This window comes from Lepidochelys kempii, chromosome 26 (assembly GCF_965140285.1).
Source record: "Lepidochelys kempii isolate rLepKem1 chromosome 26, rLepKem1.hap1, whole genome shotgun sequence".
NCBI classification, from domain to species: domain Eukaryota; kingdom Metazoa; phylum Chordata; order Testudines; family Cheloniidae; genus Lepidochelys; species Lepidochelys kempii.
The window spans coordinates 887,422-909,034 of NC_136405.1; the positions used below are offsets into that span (position 1 = coordinate 887,422).

Here is a 21,613-nt window from a genome sequence, read left to right on the forward strand (position 1 = left end):
CCAAGTCTGAACTGCTGCCCGTCCTTCCAGGCTTAGACAATTGCGATTAGAAAAGCATTGTTCACTTTGAGTGGAGAGAATAAACATGTAGCTCAGAACTACTTAGCCTTCCAGAGCTGATGTCCACAGGCATGAGGTCTGGGGCTGGGGCTAGCCAATCAAACCGATCCCTGCTGTCCCACTGATCTGTGATTTTTCATCTCTTTATCTGGATGATGAAACAGTTTTGCATGTACAGTTAGCTGGTCTGCAGTCACACATCACAGGTGTATTCTCTCTTTTGTGGTGTTCGCTGTAGCTTTTATACTTGTACCTGTGCAGTGTGTTCTAGGATTTGGATGACAGTTGCTAAGGGACTCAGCTTTGATCTCAAAAATGTGTATCTTTCATTTTCAGTTTCCACCTACTACTCTCCCCCCCCCCCCCCGCACCCTCGGGCAGTGTTCTAAGTGCATTTGGATGTACGTTTTGTGGGCATTATCAGACAGAGTGTAAAAGTAGCTTTCTGAAATAGCAAGGCCACAAACTGTCTCTGAAAGCAGGCAGATCTTTGTACTAAAGTTGGTAAGTATTTTTAAAATTCCTATCACGTTAATTGTTTTCTGCTGATTGTTGTCTGCCAAAACGTAGAAACAACAAATTGTGAAACCCAAAATGTGAACTGTAAAATAAAAGAGAGAATGTGTATGAAAACCGTTTCTGGAGGTGTATACTTGCCGAAGCTGGTGGGAAGACTGGTCGCCATATGGCACAAGATATTTAAAATAGTCTCTCATGACACAATTTACTATTGCTGAGGATGCTGAACTGACATGCAGAGAGGATACTGATCCGGAAAGGGGAGGTTTAGCACTGAAAAAAGGAAATCTTCAATAAATAATAAACCTCTGTGAAACAGCAGCAGACAATGACCATTGTTTGCAGTGGAGATGGGGAAAGAGAACGAAGAGTTTGAAATATTTAGAACTTGCAGCGCACTCTAAGTGCACTCTTGCGCTCAGCTGAATGGTTTGAGTCCAACTGGCAGAGACTGTGGCTGTGCATTAATTCTTCAGCTCCCTAGAAGAAAGCCCTGTAAGTAGGTGCAGAAATTGAATCCCTTTGTGTCTCCGCTTCTGCATTTCTTATCAACCACCTAAAGTACAAATGTTGTTTTGCAACAATATTATCAAGGAGGCTGACTGTTTGCTGGCAGTGGTGTAAGAGGGAATGTCCAGCTTACTTTTTGCATGGTTCTTGACAGTAGGCTCTGAGATACATGGCTGCAGAATTGCTTTAGGAAGGTATTTTTTTAAAAAATTCAGGTTAGCTACTGAAGATGAGCCAAGGACTAACCAACTGTAGGCTCAATAATTACTAGGGTACATCTACACAAGGATAGCAGACCTGTGGCATGGCAGTGGCTGGCTTGGGTCAGCTGACCTCGGGTTGCGGGGCTAAAAATCCCGGTGTAGACATTTGGACTTGGACTGAAGCCTGAGTTCTGGGACCCTCCACCCACCCAGTGCTCGGATTGATGCCTGAGCCCAAATGTCTACACAGTGATTTTTTTTCAGCCCCTGAACCCAAGCCCAAGTCAGCTGACCCAGGCCAGCCATGAATTTGTTTTTTTTTTCCTGGTGCAGGCATATCCGTAGATTTTTCCAGACAGAGAGAGTTAAAGTGGAATTCAGAAAAGGAGTTTGGATTAGGGTTGAATAGAATCGTAGAACTCTAGGGCTGAAAGGAAGAAGTGATCAAGTCCAGCCCCTGGCGCTGAGCCAGGACCATAGGCGCTGACTTCCCCCCTGCCTAGTGGGTGACCGACCCCACGGCCCTGTCTTGCCTCAGCCCCACCCCTGCCCTGCCTCTTCTCACCCCTGCACTGTCCTTGCCCCACCCCGATTCCACCCCTTCCCCAAAGTCCCTGCCCCCTTCCCACCCGCATTCCACTCCCTTCCTCCAAGTCTCCATCCCTGCCCTGCCTCTTCTCCGCCTCCTCCCCAGTGCGCGCCGCATCCCTGCTCCTCTCCCTCCCTCCCGGAAAGTCCTAAGCGCTGCCAAACAGCTGTTGGGAGGCGGAAAGGGCTGTTATCAAGTCCCCCCACAGCCACCTTTTCTCAAAACACATAGACTGCATTACCCTAGTTTGCTTATGAGATGGTCATGTGGGACTATGTTGAAAACCTTACTAAAATCAAGATATATCACATCTACAGCTTCCCCCCATCCACTAGGCCAGTGACCCTGTCAAAGAAGGAAATGAGGTTGGTTTGACATGATTTGTTCTTGACAAATCCCTGCTGGCTATTCCTTATAACGCTATTATCCTCCAGGTGCTTACAAATTAATTGTTTAATAATTTGTTCTAGTATCTTTCCAGGTATTGAAGTTAGGCTGACTGGTCTATAATTCCTCAGGTCCTCTTTGTTCCTCTTCTCCAGTCTTCTGGAACCTCACCAGTCCTCCAGGAGTTCTCTAAGATAATTGCTAATGGTTCTGAGATTTCCTCATCTAGTTCCTTAAGCACTCTAGGATGAATTTCGTTAGGCCATGCTGAATGGAATATATATAACTTATCTAAATATCCTTTAACCTCTTCTTTCCCTATTTTGGCTTGCATTCCTTCCCCCTTGTTAATCTTATATGTCTTGAGTATCTGGTCACCTTCACCTTTTTAGTGAAGACTGAAGCAAAATAGGCAAAGAACACCTCGCCTTTTTGTTGTCATCAGTTATTAGCTCTCCTTCCCTGCTAAGAAGAGAACCTATACTGTCCTTCGCCTTTCTTTTGCTCCTATTGTATTTAAAGAACCTCTTCTTATTGCTTAAACAATGAAGTTACTTGCTCTGTTCTTGGGATTTGTACCTAGAAGATCCCCTTTGTTAAAGATTAAAGACCTTGTAAATTATCTACAGATGCTGTGATGGGGATATCTGCAATGATACAACTGCTTAGTGATCCTCCCTTCTAGAAGGCTGCAGGAAGCTTCCCCTCTTGGTTCTATGCATCATGGCAGAGCCTAAAAGCTTTCCAAATACCTGAGGGTGATAGACTGACTGCCCTATAGTGTGTGTCTAGGACCCAGCCCAGTTGGGGCCTGTGGTCACGACACGAGCACAAAAATAATCATTGCTGGGTTTAGGGAGCCGCACTGGGAACTTCAGGGTGCAAAATTTGGAGGCAGATTCATTTTAGCAGCATGGAGACTTCTCAAAAGTCAGTGCTCATTTAAAAAACAAACCAAACCCCATGTCCCTGCCCCTACCCTGCTCCCTGGGAGTCCCGGTGCATAACTGCAGCCAAGGCGAGTCTCTGCCTTCATTGCCTAGGGAAACACAGGGTCAAACGATAGATCTAAAGGGTATATTATACCCCCGTGAGGCAGCTGAGCCCGGCAGTAAGCAGGAGGGAACCGGTCCAGAGCACACACAGTGCTTTGAAACTCAGCAGGAGTTCTGCCAGCAGAAGCACCTGAGAGGGAGGCTCTGAATTGTTGCCTTGTCTAGATATCCCCTCGGCCCCACCCCATGTATTCCCTGTGGCCCGTCCCCTCCAGATAGGGTTGTCAGGTGCCCGGTCAAAAAGGGACCCTTTTAAAAGTCTGGTTGGCGGTGCCGTGGGGATCCAGGGCTAAGGCAGGCTCCATACGGGTCCTGGAAGCAGCCGCCAGATCCCTGCGGTGCATGGGCAGCCAGAGAGGTTCCCAGTAAACAATTCATAGCCCATCAAACCTTGTGATCATCCTATTATCTTAAGTTGTATTAAGGAGTGGCCAGTGCTGTCTGTCAGTATTATTACTTCCAGGACGCATTAGGTGGAAGGCAAGAACTTTTAAATGTTACTGTTTATGCTGACTCTTACATCTCCATGATCTGGGGTCCTATTGCCATAGGACCCAATGTTCTCATATAGGAGTTGAAAACACAGTAACCTGGAATGACTGGATCAGCGTCCCCAGCTCTTTGCAATTGTTGCCTCCAGTTCCCATCACCAGTCTGGCTTTAGCTTTAATCTAACAGAAAAGAAAATATTATTTTTTTTCATTGTACATATAGCCAGTCATAAAAAGGAGAACTTGAATCTAGTTTTCCTTGAAGATCAAAGTTCTGTTTAGTAGCAAAGCTTCAGTATTCCTCTGTTTAGCTTTTGCACCCAGACCAATGATTCAGAATGAGAAGTTGTCAGATGGCAGAAGTGTTTCCGGAGTCATGGGTGGCCCTCCACAGGGAGCACCCAGCGTTGGCTGGTGTGTCATTCATTCTATTACTTTTCTTATCACCCTGTGGAATACTAAATCCTGATTGATTTGAGCTGAAATAAATGCCCTGAGTGTGATTATGGTCTCACACCTGTTTTATATCAATCTATTGACTTAAGTGAAGTTACTCCTGATTTACATAGGTGTAAGTGAAAGGAGAATCAGGCCTTTTATGTAATGTGTGTGTTTGTTTAGGAGGGGATGTGAAAGTGAATCCAGCTTGGAGTAGGAGTGATGGCAGATCTTACTGAGTACACATCCATTTACCATCTAATCCTATGATCCTATATGCATGCCCAGCACAGCACCTGCCAATAGGACCATTCTGGACCCGAGTCCAGTCCCTTATACTCCAAAATGCAGCATGCACTGGCTGTAGGATCTTGCCTGTCTGCTTGGGAAGCACAGGGACCGGTCTGTTATGGGTTTGTAAAGGGAAATCTCTAGGACAGGTAGAATGATGCTTTGATGCTGGACAGGAGCCACATTCTTGCTTGGGGATGGGTGTGCGGACTGGTTCTGGTGGAAATAGAAGCCACCGTCACACTAGTCTCTCAAGTTAGACGCACCCCAGATGTTTGTTGCGGTCCCCTAAAAAGTGTGTTTTAATTCTTTGACTACTGAGTTACCTCTGCCACCCTTGTGTCAGCCAGAAACCGAAATATCTGACCTGCTGCTGGAGAGACAGCTTGGGAGGTGTTCTCAGCCCATTCAGAGCAAGGATGTGGCCCTGTGAAGGAGTTTGTCTTGCATGATTCAGAGCCCAGAAAGGGAGAGTATTCACCCAGGCTTGGGGAAATACTTACCGATGTTTCAGGAGCAATAGAGTCTCTTGTCGAGGAGAGAGACATCCTGGACAATCTAATTATCTTCCCTCTCCCCTTCCTCGTATTCTCCCTTGCCTATTCTGACAACCTGTATTTCTAGTACTCTCTGCTTGGGTCTGTATGCTGTTGCTGAACAGGTGAGTGGTGGGTGTCTAGTGTATTGTAATATACAAAAGAAAGCTCAATCAAAATACTGCCTTAGCACCAAGTGAAATTTGCATTTATGCCGTAGTTTGTTGCTGAGGAGAAAGCCCGTTGAAATGAATGTTTATTTCGGCTGTCATTCGGCAAAGTACAACAGAAATAAAGTGATACTTTGTCTGCAGCTGTTGCTCTAGGTACCTTTTAGCTATTGACCATTTTTTGCAAGAACTATGTGGGATTGGTAAAAAACTCTGTTTTCTCCTTGTCAGTGCTTGATACTTGAATTTAAATCTGTCCTCAATCTGTCTGGCTTCATAGTGGTGTTGTTGTGAGGATGATTTATATAAACGGGTACAGGTTTTATATGGAAATCTTCCTTTAATGGAGGTAGCTCACATTCTAATACAGAACACCCCTTTGCTGAGATGACTGTTTGTTTGTTTTTTTCTCAGACACTTGGTAATAAATTGCACCCTAAACAGTTATTGTTGCCAAAAGCTTCTGAATTTTTTTTAACTGCACAGGCTTTATGTATGACTGAGACCTCTGCATGCTTTAGTCTAATACAAAGACTTCAAGAGATGGCATAAAGGAGGCTTTGGTTCCATTTTTTCTCCTTTACCCTCTAATCTCTCTGTCCCTCACTCTTCTTCCTCTTTGTCGCTGTGTCTCTATTAAAAAGCAATAAAACCCTTTAAAATGCAAAGGCAGTCAGCGAGCCCTCGGGGCAGCATTCTTCGTGTGATTAGGGCACTGGGTTCTCTCTGCTCCTGTCATTGTGTAAACTCAGCAACCAGCCTTGAGAGCCTGCACCCGGCTTTGCCTGTCAGCGCGCAGAATAGCTGTGGACTCGCCTCCCAGGTGGGAGCCTTCGCTGTGGATAGTGTTTTCATGTGACTGCATCTACAGCCACCCGCTTCCCACCGTTAGAGAGACGCAACTGCACATCCAGGACTGAACCAGGGTAGAGCCCTGAATTGCACCTGGGGAGAGGCGAATAGCCCCACACCTCTAATGGTAACGTAGGGAGAACAATGCTAATTAGAGGGACAATGGCAGGCCCCATCCATGCTACTGAAAGAGGTCAGAGCAATTTGGTGTCCCTCTGCTCCGCTGTTGGAAGCGAAGAGTGGGCAAGTCCTTAGAAGCTACGGGCTGGGAGGCTGGAAGTGTGCAGGCTTGGGCAGAGTGCATTGCGATTTCTGCAGGAGGGGAAGCCAGGACAAGAATTATTTGGATTAAATGTTCCCCAGGAGTGTGTGGGGAGGCTGGTCCTGTGAGCAATTGGAGCAGGAAAATGTACCGAATGCAACTGTGCCTCCCAGGGGCTTGCTCTGCAAGTGAATAGGGTGACCACATGTCCTGCTTTTATTGGGACAGTCCCAATATTCGGGGCTTCATCTTGTATAGGTGCCCATCACCTCCCACCCCGCCCTGCTTTTCACAGTGGCTGTCTGGTCACCCTCCATGAGAGAAGTGGTATCAGTAAGCGACAGGTGTTCAGTTTTTCATTAATGAATTGGGGCTAATCAGTAAAAGAGATATGAAGCCTCTTCTAATAGTCCCCACAGATTTAATGTCTTCAGCTCAGCCACATCCAGCTGGCAGTGAGGAGCTCTCCCACGCTGAGTGAGGCTGGGCTGAGTCAGTGTGCGGAGGGGAGTTCTCTCGGGGAAATCCAGGGTCTTGCAGGTGTGCTGCGTGCTGCAGTGGGGGCACTCGTGCCCCTGAGTCAGCGCCCAGGCGGGAGTGCTCCGCAATGCAGCGTTGCTCAAGGTCCTGGCCTTTGTACACCCAAGGTCAATAAGGATCCCATGGCACACCTGACCAGAGCAGGGGTGTTAGCTCGCATGGCCTGATGTAGGGAGGCAAAATATGATGACTGAAATCCCTGTGGCATTTCAATTGGAGAAGTTGTTTGTTTTGGGACCAGTGGTCCTTGGGGTGTCGCAGGACTGGGCCTTTCCTGCGCTAACCTGTTAACATAGCATCCCTGTGTGATGTTAAACAATTGCCGTATTTCACTCCAGGAGCGGCTGCACATTCATGGCTGGTGAAGTGGTCCCTGTATAGAAAATGCACATTTTCAGTTAGTTTGCATGCGCACTTCGGTGCCAGCAGATCCCGATGGTGTTACAAAGGCTCACAACACGTTGGAAATGCTTTGGTTGTGCATGTCTGTAGCTATGTCCCACGTGATGAGAAGTGGCCCTATTAGTTAATTTGAACAGGACCACACATGAATCTTTCCATGATACTCGTAATATGTAACATTCTGCTTAGGAATTGACAGCATAAGAACTGGGTCCCCCCAGTGAGATGTATTCCATCAATGTGCGGTAACCGTAGCACGTGAAATGTAGCTAGCGGATGGTAACAATTGACCTGTAACAATCTTACTCCCACCTCTTTGGGTCTCAGGCCCGCGGAGTCCATACCCAGAGAGCCTCTGCAGATATGGAAAACATCAGGTTCTCTTCCTTTAATGGGAATCCTACAGGTTTATCCATAAAGGACTGGGGTGGTGCACACGCAACAGAGGGAGAATAGGCTCAGGATCTGTTTTTCATAATGTAAAGGGATGAGCTAATGCTGCGGCTCCACCTCATGTGCCCTACAGTGGTTAGCTGTTGCAGGGTTCCTATGATGTTAGAGTACGTACCATTGGCAAGCAAAGTAGAATTAACACCCTTAGCTACTTGATTTCTGGCTTGAGATCCGTAAATTTGATGCAAAGCTAATCTGTTAGATTTAATGACAGGTTTCAGAGTAACAGCCGTGTTAGTCTGTATTCGCAAAAAGAAAAGGAGTACTTGTGGCACCTTAGAGACTAACCAATTTATTTGAGCATGAGCTTTCGTGAGCTACAGCTCACTTCATCGGATGCATACTGTGGAAACTGTAGCAGACTTTATATATACACAGAGAATATGAAAAAATATGTGTGTGTATGGGGGTGGGGGGGATGTGAGAAAACCTGGATTTGTGCTGGAAATGGCCCACCTTAATTATGCACATTGTAGGGAGAATGGTCACTTTGGATGAGCTATTACCAGCAGGATAGTGAGTTTGTGTGTGTGGTTTTTGGGAGGGGGGTGAGAGAACCTGGATTTGTGCAGGAAATGGCCCAACTTTATTATCATGCACATTGTGTAAAGAGTTGTCACTTTGGATGGGCTATCACCAGCAGGAGAGTGAATTTGTGTGGGGGGGTGGAGGGTGAGAAAACCTGGATTTGTGCTGGAAATGCCCACCTGATGATCACTTTAGATAAGCTATTACCAGCTGGACAGTGGGGTGGGAGGAGGTATTTTTTCATATTCTCTGTGTATATATAAAGTCTGCTACAGTTTCCACAGCATGCATCCGATGAAGTGAGCTGTAGCTCACGAAAGCTCATGCTCAAATAAATTGGTTAGTCTCTAAGGTGCCACAAGTACTCCTTTTCTGTTAGATTTAAGTGAGACTATTTTCCTGCATTTTCAGTCTGTGCTTGACAGGATTTCACAATGAAATTTCTGGGTGCCTGAAATACCCGCTGGAATATTGGGGAATAGTTTCCCCATACATCATTTGCCAGAGAATACAAATGGAGGCTAAACCTAGAGCAAGTAGCAAAAGTGAGTGAGCATATCTTCAAAGCCAGTAATTAGCTATCAGAAACAGTGCTTTCTGCACATGGTAATTTTTCTGCCTACACTGTTCTGTAGCCTTTTATTTTCCACATTACTTATTTTCCATCACAATCAGTTGACTCAGATCAGTGCTAAAGAAGCTGTATTGTTTACCACCTTAGACTGCACATGGGGTTGTTGTGACTGATGTACAAATAGAAAATGGATCTTGATCAGGACACAGATTTTTATATGCTGCTTCTAAAGCGATTTCTGCTGCTCAGTTGCTTTGCTAGGGTTCGTGTTCCTACCAGCCTTGCTCTTCCTGACTTGTACCTTGGAAATCTTTTCATAATGTTTGATTTCTGCAGTCACTTGCATAATGACGAAGGAGTGTGCAGTGGATTTAGAGATTCCTATTAGCCAGGTCGCTCATTTAATGTATTTTTGTGAATTTCCTTATAGGAAATTGCAGGGAAGACAAAAATATTTAAATAGCTCACTGAGAACAGCAAAACCTAGTAAATCTCCAGGGCTGTTTCCCTTGGGGTCTGGAATACAGTTGCAAAACGCTGTCATGCAGTTTGACGTGTCCATCACATTTTATAATAAAGTTACATGTTTAGATAATCCTTTATTAACTCTTTATAAACTAGCAGGTGTTACAAGCATGTTTCAGGTCGAGATAATACATGTTATAAATGGTTATGCACATCAGTATTTATATATCTGGAGGATAAATAAGATGGAAAGCAGTTCGCAATCTTAATTCATACACTTAAAATAGTAAAACAGTGCTGTGAGGAGGTAGTCTGCCACTGAGGGCAGTAGTGCCTAATGGGCAGCCCGCCCTGGTGCCTGGCTTTGACTTTTAAGGGTTTGGAAGGTCCCATAAGTACATTTGGAGACCGAATGGTGATTGGGGAAGGAATCTGAGACTGGAACTTTAAGGGCATAAAACCTTGCAGAGAAGGCAGGGCCGGGCTCCTCCGTCTCCCAACCCATTGGAAAAATGTTAGTAGAAGCGGAGCAGCATAAAAACGGGTGCTGTCTCCTCCCACCAGCAGACGGAGTGAGAGGAGAAGGCTGGGCTGCTGACCCCTTCAGATTGGAAGGCTAACTGGGGAGGGTGCTCAGCTGAAGAGAGCAGGCTAAAGCCTTGCAACTGATTAAGCCAAGGCAAAGTAACAGGATACAAACCCAGTCCCAGAGAGAGCGCTGAGGGGGAACACCTGTTTAAAGGAGAGAGCTACTGACTTGCAGTACAATCCAGCTGCCACAGGGAAGAGCTGAGACTGGTTTTTAGGAAACGCTTCTGTAGTTGGTCCTAGGAGAAGCTGAGGAACCACCAGTTCAAGGTAGGGGCTGCAGAATCTGCAGATCTTGTGAAGATGCTGGTGACTGAGGTACAGGTAGGGGCAGCCCAGAGAAAACTGGGGAAGGATGGAAGGAATGTCCTGAGCTGCCTAAACAGGGTCCCTGGGCTGGAACCCAGGGGACAGAATGCTGGGCGTGGGCCCCTCTACCACCCCCCCCCCCCCCCCGGCAGAGCTGTGCCAGGCATAAGCAGACTTAGGGCTTGTCTATGCGGGCACGTTACAGCGCTGCAACTTTCTCACTCGGGTGTAAAACACCACCCCCGGGCGCTGCACGCTTCAGCACTGTAATGTGCCCGGGTAGACCGTGCCCCAGCGCTGGGAGCCACCCCCCTCCTGGAGGTGGGGCTTTTAGGGTGCTGGGAGACACACACACCACGGTAAAGGGCTGCCACAGCAGCGCTTTAGCATTGCTAGTGAAGACGGGCCCTAAGCGTTTGCTTAGGGCCCCAAGCAGTTCAAGGGGGTCCCCCATTAATTATTAGTGTGTGTTTGTCAGGGGGTGACGAGTTCCCCTGGACCGTTTGCCACCTGGAACTGGGGTACCACTGAGCCCTCTCACCCACCAGCCTGGGCTGTCTCTCACAGTGCTGCTGTGACAAGCTGCACTTCCGCTCCCAGTCCTACACTTCCTCCAGCACTCTCGCAGGTAGGGACACACCCGGTTGTAGTAACATGCAGGCTCTCTGACCAGCCACTGCATGAACCAACAGTAGAAAGGCTGCAGCCGAGGTAACGCGGCTCCCCAGGTTGCATTCCCTCTGGATCATAAACCCAAAATTATACTGTCTTGCACTGCACAGGGATTTGTACAGTGTAAGCTCACAGAGTTGCCCCCCCCACCCCAATGTAGGGAGGAATATGCCACAGCCTTTTCCCCTGGAGCTACGATTTCCCAGGCATTTCAGTCAAATCCACTGGTTTAGATAAAGCAAAAACAAGTTTATTAACTACAAAAGAGAGATTTTAAGGGGTAGCAAACAGATCAAAGCAGATTACCCAGCAAATAAACAAAAACACAAACTAGGCTTCACACTAGTTTGCCTATGAATTAGCAGTTCTTCAAGTGCTTGCTCATGTCCACTCCGTATTAGGGGGTGTGCGTGGGTGTGCGCTCACCACAGGCGCCGGTGCCGGAAGTTTTCCCCCTCCGGGGCATCGGTAGGGGCCCGGTGCTGGGGCCCTTTGGAGTGGTGCGCGCATGCCGCGGTATATGGGGCACTGCCAGCTCCCCCCTCCCTCAGCTCCTTCTTACCGCCAGTGCTGGACCGTTTGCTGCTCTGGCTTACATTGGTTTTGTTCTCCATTCTTGCGAACATTATAAAACCTGTAATACAGTTGTATATAGTTAGTAGTTGAATTAGTTCTTAAAATCTTCATTAGTCCTGAACGGGACTCCGCCAGGCATGGCCTGGTCCCCAGGATTTAAGCCCTATGATCCTCGCAAATGGCCTATGCCCATCAGCGATCCACGTAGTAGCTGCCCGATGCACTTGGGCGAAGGGCACGTAAGTGACAAGTGTCGTATTTTATAAGTGCTTCAAACTCAGGATGGAAAAGGAGCGTGGCAACCGCCTGAACGCACTTCTGGTGGAGTCGGCGCTCGCTCCAGCACCGGGCGAGGGTCCAACTCTGCACGGAGCACGGCGGCATCGCTGCGCAGTGCTCCACCAGTGCCGGCCCCCACTCAGCACCGATCCCCCTCCACGGCTCCAGCCGGGAGCCGAAGAAGACAGCGAGGGGAAGATCCCCTACCTCCTGCAAGGGAAAGGAGAGGGCTGGGGCTGAGCCAAGATCCACGCCGGGCAGCTCAACGCCCCCTTTGGGAAGTCAGGCCCCAGCTCAAGTTTGAGCGGTGCAGAGCAGCCCATCCCATACCTTGCCTGTAACTTTGGATAGCGGTGCAGGCCTCTGCCAGCTTCAGGTGCCATTGATGCCCGAAGCCCTACAGGTGGCTCAGGCGGTCCTGACCCTTTGTCTCAAACCCTCCGTTTGTGGAAAAACGCTGACGTCCCAAGATGGAGTCCAGAGTCTGATGATCTGGTCACCGGCCCTTGCACACCTTGCTGAGTCAAAGCAGCCATTACTTATGAGCTGTCTGGAGCGTTCGCAGGACGGCTCACCAGGTGGGGGATAAACTTCTCCTTAGGCCTGTTGTTCCCCCTGAGGGCCTCATTACCTCAAATAGGCCCTTCCCCACTCACAATCTAGACTGGAAGCATCTTGCCTAGTAAGCAACACCCAGGTGTAACTACATGTGAAATACAGAGTCAATAGTCATAACTTCAGACACACAAATGATCCGTGCACACGAATAGGATAATCGTATTCAGCAAATCAAAGCTTTTCCAATGACATCTTACATGACCCATCTTGCATAAAATGCATCATAATTATGCCATTATCATATAATATCGCTATGGAGAATATGGGGTGCAGTGTCATGGGGGGGGGAAATATTCTTGCATAGGGCTCCCAATGGGGTAGGAGCAGCCCTGCCCCAGGCCAAAAGGAGAAAGACCGTGAAGAACAGAAAGGGCCAGATAGAGGCTGGGAGATGGGCTTGAAATAAACTAGATTGAGTTAACCCCAGAAGGGGAATGGACGGAGTGGTGAGCTGGCTGGAGGGAGAGGCCGCACCCCTCAGTGGACTTTTGTGGCACTAGGATAATTGGAGGCGGTGCTGTGCTGTGCTGAGAAAATCCCTGTAATTTTGTACCTGGCCACTAGGAGGCAGTCTGGATTTGAGAGGCATGATGACACATGGTAAAAATTCATATATGTAAAAATGGGAGGTGCAGTGGGTCAATACCATGTCTTATCCTGACTTTGCAGACACATGTTCAAGTCCTGCTCCTGCCCCAAGTCAAAAGGACTTTGGATCACTTAAATGATCCATCAGTCCTGAGTAGTGATCCATAGGTCTTGACACAACAATACAGGAGGAGTGTGTTCTCTAGGTGTTTCTTAGAAATGTTTTCACAGCACTTCTGGTCCTCGGACTGAGACATGTCGCCATACACTGCAGCGAACAGTGTCACGGCAGAGCAAGGGGTGTGTGTTTGGGGGGTGGGTGTTTCATAACTAATTCTGGGTCTGGCTTTTCATTGTGGAAATCTGGAAATCATACCAGCACTAATGACTTATGTTTATTAAAAAGGTAAATGTTTTTAGGTCTGGATTTTCTTTTGCAGGCTGAGAACATTTCATTTGCTCTCTTCTGTTTCCTTTGAGTCCCTTATTATTATTTTATTTATTATATTGTAATGGAAACCAGAAGGCCAAGCCCATATTGGGACCCCATTGTATTACAGGGTATCCTGGTTCTTGTCCTAAAGTTTATTTATGATCCAATTTAAGAAAGACACAGCAAGTAAATGTAACAGACAGTAAGAAGGCAGAGAAGGGCGGGTATCAGCAATAAGAAAGCACATTTACATAGGCTAGTTGTGTGCATAACTTGATGGTTCCAAATCATTCAAGAACAGAGATCAATAGATCATCAGCTGTCCCTACTGGATGCACAACTCACCATTTATGTGAGAATTGCATACAACGCTATCTAGCTGGGGTTGCCAATATTCTCCATACTTACCTGTGCGCTTACGGAATTTAAGATGCTACAGCTTCGTTCACTTGTAATGAAATTTTGGAGAGCATCCAACTTCTTCAGAACGTTGGTTTGCTCCGCTCTTCGTGGATCATTGTGAAATGTGACTGTTCTCTATTGTCCGTGGTATGTGCTAGCACTGAAAATAATCATTCCTTCTGTTCTGTTGTCTGTCTGTATCACTGTACGCAGATGAAGTCGTCTGATATTGACCAGGAACTATTCACGGAAAGCTATTGCAAAGTGTGCAGTGCTCAGCTAATCTCAGAATCTCAGCGGGTGGCACATTATGAGGTAAGAGCTTTTGTTACTCAGAGCTTAAATTTGTTAGAATGACGTTTTGCAATGGCTATAATCCATTGCTGGAAACTGCAGAGTTCTTCTGCTTTGGTGGAATCGCTTTTTGGGCCATCATTGAATCTTGATGCAGAAATGTAGAGACTATTCTTTAAAATTCCCATGCTTAGAGAACAGTAAAACAAGTCCCTGAGCTACATCCACTCAATATATGGCCTGGACTTGATTTTCTAAGTTTTTCTTTGGCACTTAGGAATGTCTGGCAATGCTACCCCAATGTATGGAATACTTGTTGTTCTGCTTGGTCTCATTCTGTTAATACCTTGTGGATAAAACTTCTCCTTTATAAGATCATTGAACCTATCCATTATAGAAAGGAAATGCATGAAAAGAAGATATCTTTGCAGCTGATTTCGTAACTGGCCTAGTAGTATTTTAAACAGGACAATGCAATCAAAAACGTAAATGCAGAACGACGCTGTTTAAATTAAAAGTAATTTTATTGCTGGTTATATTGTTCTCTAATTGTTTAAATAATGCCATTGTAACATTCCCTGCTGCATCTCTTCTTGCTGCTGCCTAAACTTGCAAAGTCAGTTCTGCAATTTGAAGACTGTATTGAAAAACTAGGTTTCAAAAAGCAAGTAGTTAGTGAGATCCGGTAAGAGTTCAGCAATTTGAACTCAAGTTTTCATATTAAATGTGCTGTGCTATCCATTGCTGAGAAGAAATTTCTAATTTTGCAGAGAATAGATTAGTATTTGAATGTATTTAAGCACTTAAGAGGTAGGCAAGCTATAAACAATTAGAAAGGATATATCATTAGAGATGTGTTAGAACAGCAATTAACAGCACTGCACATCATCAAAACAAAATTAAATAAATTCCCATTAAACAGGGAGGCAATCGCAGAAGGATATCCCATTGTATAATGCTAGTAAGAGGAAAATAATACAGTACATACCCCGCCTTGACATGGGATACCGGAGCGTACACTCTTTGAGCTGTAGGGAACACGCTGCATGGAGTTCGGGAGGAAAGGTGTAAATGGTTGTAAATGTGATGCTGGCTTTGTGTCAGTCAGAAATGAATACTGCACTCAGATTGCGGATTTGGCCACTGTGTGGGGCTGTGTTGGGATAAATGGAAGGTGAACGCATTAGCACAAGTGGACAGGCTGTGGAATATTAATCACAATGGGACTTCAGTCACTCTCATATCCACCCTGGCTGTGCTTTTAGTAATCAGTGACAGGGGTGAGTCTGAAATGGGACCTGTCTTTCCCAACCTAGAACACTGGCAAGCTCTAGGGGAAGGGAGTTTTTACGGGCAGCTTGAGGGTGGGGCCTCTTTTGTGCATGGGTTTTATGACTTGGTGAACATGAAACTCAATGCAAAACTCTGCTGATGCCACCAAGGTTTGCATTGTTGTCAACCAAATGACAATTCTGTTCTCAGGGTTCCTCGGCACAGATTGGTTTGCTCAAACCTCAGCTCCGGTTTACGTGAATGTTTTGCCCTGGGTGTACGTTTGCGGGAGAATTTGTCCCACCGTTGGCAGTGGAAACTGACAACAGCCTTGACTGGTGCATTGTAGAGGAGGACATGTTGTCCTTAATAAATAAGGAACTTGTCACAACAGCCTTGCCCTGTATATCCTGCCCTGGCTTCCCTAGAGACTGAAACGGACATCCCCAGCAGCTACTGCCAACTCTAAGGCAGCAACCTTCCAGCTCTTGATAATGCTGCAAGAGGAAGCCAATATTCAGCGCCCAGGAGACGGAGGCACGAGTGCAGAAAATAGGAACTGCTACCTGTGAGCAATGGGGTACGCTAGCAGCCTGGTTTCGTCTGCCCGTGTAATTGCTGGTGCCAGCTGAGTTGTTAATGTTTTGGAAATGGGGAAACCAACCTGGTTTTGTGTTGTGTTTATCTGGAGCGATGTGTCAGGCTAGTTTGTCATACCTGTGCAATCCCAGCAGACACTGCTGACATCAGGTGCAGCAGCTCCATTATGTAACCGGGCCTACCAGGCTCTGCGACGCAATGAGCGCAGGGAGCTGGAAATCTGAAGGGACAAGCCAAACATGCCCACCCACCTCAAGGAATTGGAGTGGCAAAGACCCAGCCCGGAGCTTTCCTTCCGATACAGCGAAGATGTTGAGCTGCTGCGCTGATGGTGCCAGCAGCAGTGTATCGGAGCCGGCACGTTCCCCTCCATCCATCTCGGTATTTGTTCCTCTTCAGCTGGCTCTGAGTGGCTCTTCCAGCAGCTGCAGCAGTGTTTGTTCTCCTGGCAGGCCAGGCCAGGCCCCTACTGTCTTGGTTTCTTTGTGCTCCAGAGTAGAATGTTTCCTTCTGACAAAGCCCCTATAAAACCCAATGCCTCCCAGGTATTTGGGTGCTTTTGAATATGGGAGCAACCATGACTGGTCCACAGACAGTTCTATTCCCTGGATTAACCTACTGCTGAATGCAGAGGGGAGGACATAAGCCCTGTAGTGCAGCTCTTGGTGATACCTCCAGGCTTGAGACACGATATTTTAGAAGAAGCAATGCTTGCACAGATGGCTCTTCCAGGAATGTTGCTACAGGGAACGGAAGCAGCAGGGGGAAGGGGCATAGCTGTGCAATTGATTCATTTTATTTGACTTTTACCTTCTGTTTGTATCTTGCATTTGTCTTTTGTTTAAAAACAAAAAAAACCCCAACCCACTTACAAATCAATCTCCAGTTCTTGGATTCTGTACGCTGTGAAGTGCGGCGCATGTACCCCTGCTGTGGTCTCTGATTCTTTGATGCAAAATTTTGGAAAGAATTTTCTGGGACAGATTTTACTTTTTCTCCTACATTTGTAGCTGTTGAACAAACACCATTTATGTCCCAATTTAGAAGAAACTCCAAAAACAGCCTTTGCTCCACGAGCATACTCCCTACAGAGCTGGTATTTGTAAAGAAAACCCCTCTTTTCCTGTGGAAATAGCCGGCCGTTTGTCACTAAAGTCTCATATTTCAGCCCCATAAGAAAGGATTAATTGTGCAAAAACGGGTTATGAGCTTTCCAGGGCTCATCCCTGTCCCCTTTAAGGTACCATATGTGACACTAGTGAGCCAGATTTTTGTAAGTGCTCAACACCCAGCAGCTCCAATAATGGGAGCTGAGCCCATTTGTAAATCAAGCCCCAATTGTGGAGGCTGAGCACTTCTGAAAATCTGGCTGTCTTGTACTGCAGAGAGTCCAGGGTAGAACTTGCACGTGTTTCTGGGCTTTGGAGATTGGATAGTTTGCTCTCGCTCTAGCTGAATATTTTTCTCTCTGTATTGTAGACTTTTTTTGCAACTCTTGAACTTGCCTATGTGTCAATGTAGCACTGATCTTCGCAGAGTTAACTTGCTTTCTGTGGAGTTTGATTCTTTGGAAAACAGATGCAACTGAGAACTGCCTCTATCCCAGACATCAATAGGACACCTTCATACATCTCTTTCCCAATATACAATGGATGTGGTTGAATGAAACCTGAGCAAATAATTTGTAGTGAATAATTTATTGGATGAATTTAGCTTCTTTTTTCTGTTCTGAGATGGAGTGAGCCATGTGTGACTTACCCAGATAGATTAGTAATTCAGAATGATTGAACACATCATTTCTGTGAATAATTCTGAGTTTCTGATAGTTGAGCTGGGATGGTTAGTTTTAACTGGACACTGGAGTCACAAGGTGTTTGTTCTCTGGCTAGATGAACAAATCCGGTTTCCAGTGAGAATCTTTGCCCTTTACAAGTTCAAAATTTGCTTTCCATAAATATTCTCTAATATGTATGTTCAGCAGCTAACACAATGGAGCCCTATCCTTGCTGAACCCTCTAGATGCTGCTGCAAAATAAATGATAATTACATGTAAAGTTCACGGTCTCCTACAACCAATAAATAAAGCTGGTCAAATATTGTTTGGTCAAAACTGAAACTTTTCACAGAAAAATGTCAATTCAGACCAAAAAAAATTCCTACAGGAAACGTTGAAACTAAAATTTGTTTCATTTCAACTTCAAATGATGCTTTGTTTTTGATTTTTAAAAATCAGAAATAAAATGACATTTTGATATGATGTCTTTCTAAAGCATTATTCAAAATGAAATGGAAATGATGATAGTTTCATTTTGAATTGTCCATTTGAAACAAATGTTCATTTCAAATTTGATCTGAAACTTCCTGAAGAAAAAATGAGTTTGTTTTTTTCCAGCTGATTTCAATTTCTATGATGATCTCCCTTCCATCCCCCCAAAAAACTTCTCCCAGGGGGGAAAAAAATCCTATTTTTCTAACCAGTTCTAGAAATAAATTTGTTCACTAAAATGTTCAGAGAAAACACACACGGGGGTTTCTTAGATTATAATCAATTTGGGTAGGGGATCAAATCTTCCCCTAGCCCTGATTCTCACTGGGCTCTTTTGGGTCTGACTGCAGCAGAAATTAACAGAAACAGCAGGGGTCTGAACGCCGCCATTGCGCACTCAAATGGTCAACGGAGGGAATATTTGCAGGATTTTCCGAGGCGTGCACCAAGCTCAGTTTCTCAGTGGAAATACCCAGGAAGGGCCTTAAATGGACACAGCACTGAATTTTCTGTGCCCAAACTAAATTTCATTTGTCTGTCTTTGTGTCAGGACTTATAGGAACAGGGTCCCTGCACAATCATGAGACAAGGTTGTTTATAACCATATGTACTTCTCTGCAGGGGATGATAATGTCTAGGCCTGGATGCCAACATGCAGAAAAGAGATTTGGACCAAAGCTACATCTGGCTCCTTGGAGAGCTATGCAGGGCTATATTCGCAAAAAGAACAGGAGGACTTGTGGCACCTTAGAGACTAACCAATTTATTTGAGCATAAGCTTTCGTGAGCTACAGCTCACTTCATCGGATGCATGATGCATCATCCGATGAAGTGAGCTGTAGCTCACAAAAGCTTATGCTCAAATAAATTGGTTAGTCTCTAAGGTGCCACAAGTCCTCCTGTTCTTTATGTAGGGCTAGTGGCATCCTGCAGTCTCCTCTAGCTCTGTAATAGGATTAGGGACCCTGAAGGGCCTTGGGCTGTCCTGAAGCACTGGCACATAGAGTGGTCTCGTGCTGCTCTGTCCTTTTGTTTTGAGGCCGTGTGGATCAGCTGCCGTTGCAATGCAGTGTGGGTGTGGCTGCAGCGGCCAAAGGTGGTGGTTTGTTTTGGAAGACCGGGTGATTGCAGGGGAAGGTAGAACAGACTGGGGCAGGCTGCATTTTACAGCTGGCTTCCATTGTTGTTATGTAATGTTCAAATAAAAATAATCCAATTGTTCATTTCACAAGCTGTCTGTGCCTTAATAATCACAACCACACACTCACCACTTGGAAGCATGGCAGGATGACTTCACAGCTCCTGATATTTGGGGGCTTGATCCTTCTCCAATTTAAATCAATGGGATGACAGCCATTGTCTTCAATAGTGCAAGATCAGGTTCTGGGCATGTAATTCTGCATATATCACACCCCCAAGATATATCCACACATCTGATGGTTTGGCTTATAGCCACAAACACATTACAATTTATTCTGAGTGGCCTCTTCCATGCAAAGATATAGATTATATGTGGGGAGAGAGAGAGAAACCTTGAAACTACTACTGTATGATCTCTCCTTGAGCACTGATTTTAGTGCAGTGGGAATAGTCTGCACCTCTAGGCCATGGAGTGAAATCTCAGCTCCACTCTGCATATAAAATTAGACATTTCTGTGTGAGAAAGTGGGGGAGAGAGGAAAGGCATATAAAATGAGGAGGTTTTAATCTTGCCAAACAGGAATAGTCAGTTTCACTTAGTTTCTCTTCTCCATCTCTGAGCCATCAGTAATAACCCCTTTATTTCTTGCTTTCCTTCGCACTATTTTGCCAGGGAATAAAAAAAAAACCACACAATTCGTTGATGGTTCTGCAGATACTAAGCAATCTTATTCCCAAGGGCAAGAGTAGCAGGAAAAATGACAAAAGAATCTGAATGTTTGCAGCGTATCTTCACTTGCAACTAGACATGCAGCAAACACTGCGCTCATTTTGTCTTTGTAACAACTCTCTCCATTCCCCTCCTCTGCTCTGTCTCTCCTATATACAGCTACTGTACCTCAGCTCTCATCTGCATTAAAATCCACAAATACTTCCCCCTGTACTGTGCCCTTTCTCCAACACTGCTTTTAGTCCAGGATGCAGCTCATGAGTGCACTGATGTGTGTAGCTGGACTTGGGGTATTTGCTTGCAATGAAGCTGCATCTATCCAAATGCAGAAAATACACTAGCAAGGTCCATTCACATTGTGGCATTGAGCTGCACAGGATGTTGCTTTAGAGGTGTCAGTTAGCTTACAAGTGGAGACAGGTTTCAGAGGAGCAACCGTGTTAGTCTGTATCCACAAAAAGAACAGGAGGACTTGTGGCACCTTAGAGACTAACCAGTTTATTTGAGCATAAGCTTTCATGAGCTGCAGCTCGCTTCTTGAATGCATCCGATGAAGTGAGCTGTAGCTCATGAAAGCTTATGCTCAAATAAATTGGTTAGTCTCTAAGGTGCCACTAGTACTCCTGTTCTTGAAGTTCTTGAAGAGGAGCACTTGCATGAGAGGAAAGTGATCAGGAACAGTCAGCATGGATTCACCAAGGGAAGGTCATGCCTGACTAATCTAATCGCCTTCTATGATGAGATTACTGGTTCTGTGGATGAGGGGAAAGCAGTGGATGTATTGTTTCTTGACTTTAGCAAAGCTTTTGACACGGTCTCCCACAGTATTCTTGTCAGCAAGTTAAGGAAGTATGGGCTGGATGAATGCACTATAAGGTGGGTAGAAAGTTGGCTAGATTGTCGGGCTCAACGGGTAGTGATCAATGGCTCCATGTCTAGATGGCAGCCGGTATCAAGTGGAGTGTCCCAAGGGTCGGTCCTGGGGCCGGTTTTGTTCAATATCTTCATAAATGATCTGGAGGATGGTGTGGATTGCACTCTCAGCAAATTTGCGGATGATACTACACTAGGAGGAGTGGTAGATATGGTGGCAGGTAGGGATAGGATACAGAGGGACCTAGACAAATTAGAGGATTGGGCCAAAAGAAATCTGATGAGGTTCAACAAGGATAAGTGCAGGGTCCTGCACTTAGGACGGAAGAATCCAATGCACCGCTACAGACTAGGGACTGAATGGCTAGGCAGCAGTTCTGCAGAGAAGGACCTAGGGGTGACAGTGGACGAGAAGCTGGATATGAGTCAGCAGTGTGCCCTTGTTGCCAAGAAGGCCAATGGCATTTTGGGATGTATAAGTGGGGGCATAGCCAGCAGATTGAGGGACGTAATCATTCCCCTCTATTCGACATTGGTGAGGCCTCATCTGGAGTACTGTGTCCAGTTTTGGGCCCCACACTACAAGAAGGATGTGGAAAAATTGGAGAGAGTCCAGCGAAGGGCAACAAAAATGTTTAGGGGTCTGGA

General features: G+C 45.9%; 1 protein-coding gene across 3 annotated transcripts in view; it reads left to right on the forward strand.

The window, feature by feature from the left end:
• ZMAT4 (zinc finger matrin-type 4) overlaps positions 1 to 21,613 on the forward strand; it is a 166,566-nt gene that overhangs the window by 23,174 nt on the left and 121,779 nt on the right. For all 3 annotated transcript variants that reach the window (XM_073325309.2, XM_073325308.2, XM_073325312.2), the window contains exon 2: positions 14,004 to 14,105. In XM_073325309.2, coding sequence (XP_073181410.1) covers positions 14,004 to 14,105 — 102 coding nt within the window. The remainder of the gene's footprint in view (positions 1 to 14,003; positions 14,106 to 21,613) is intronic.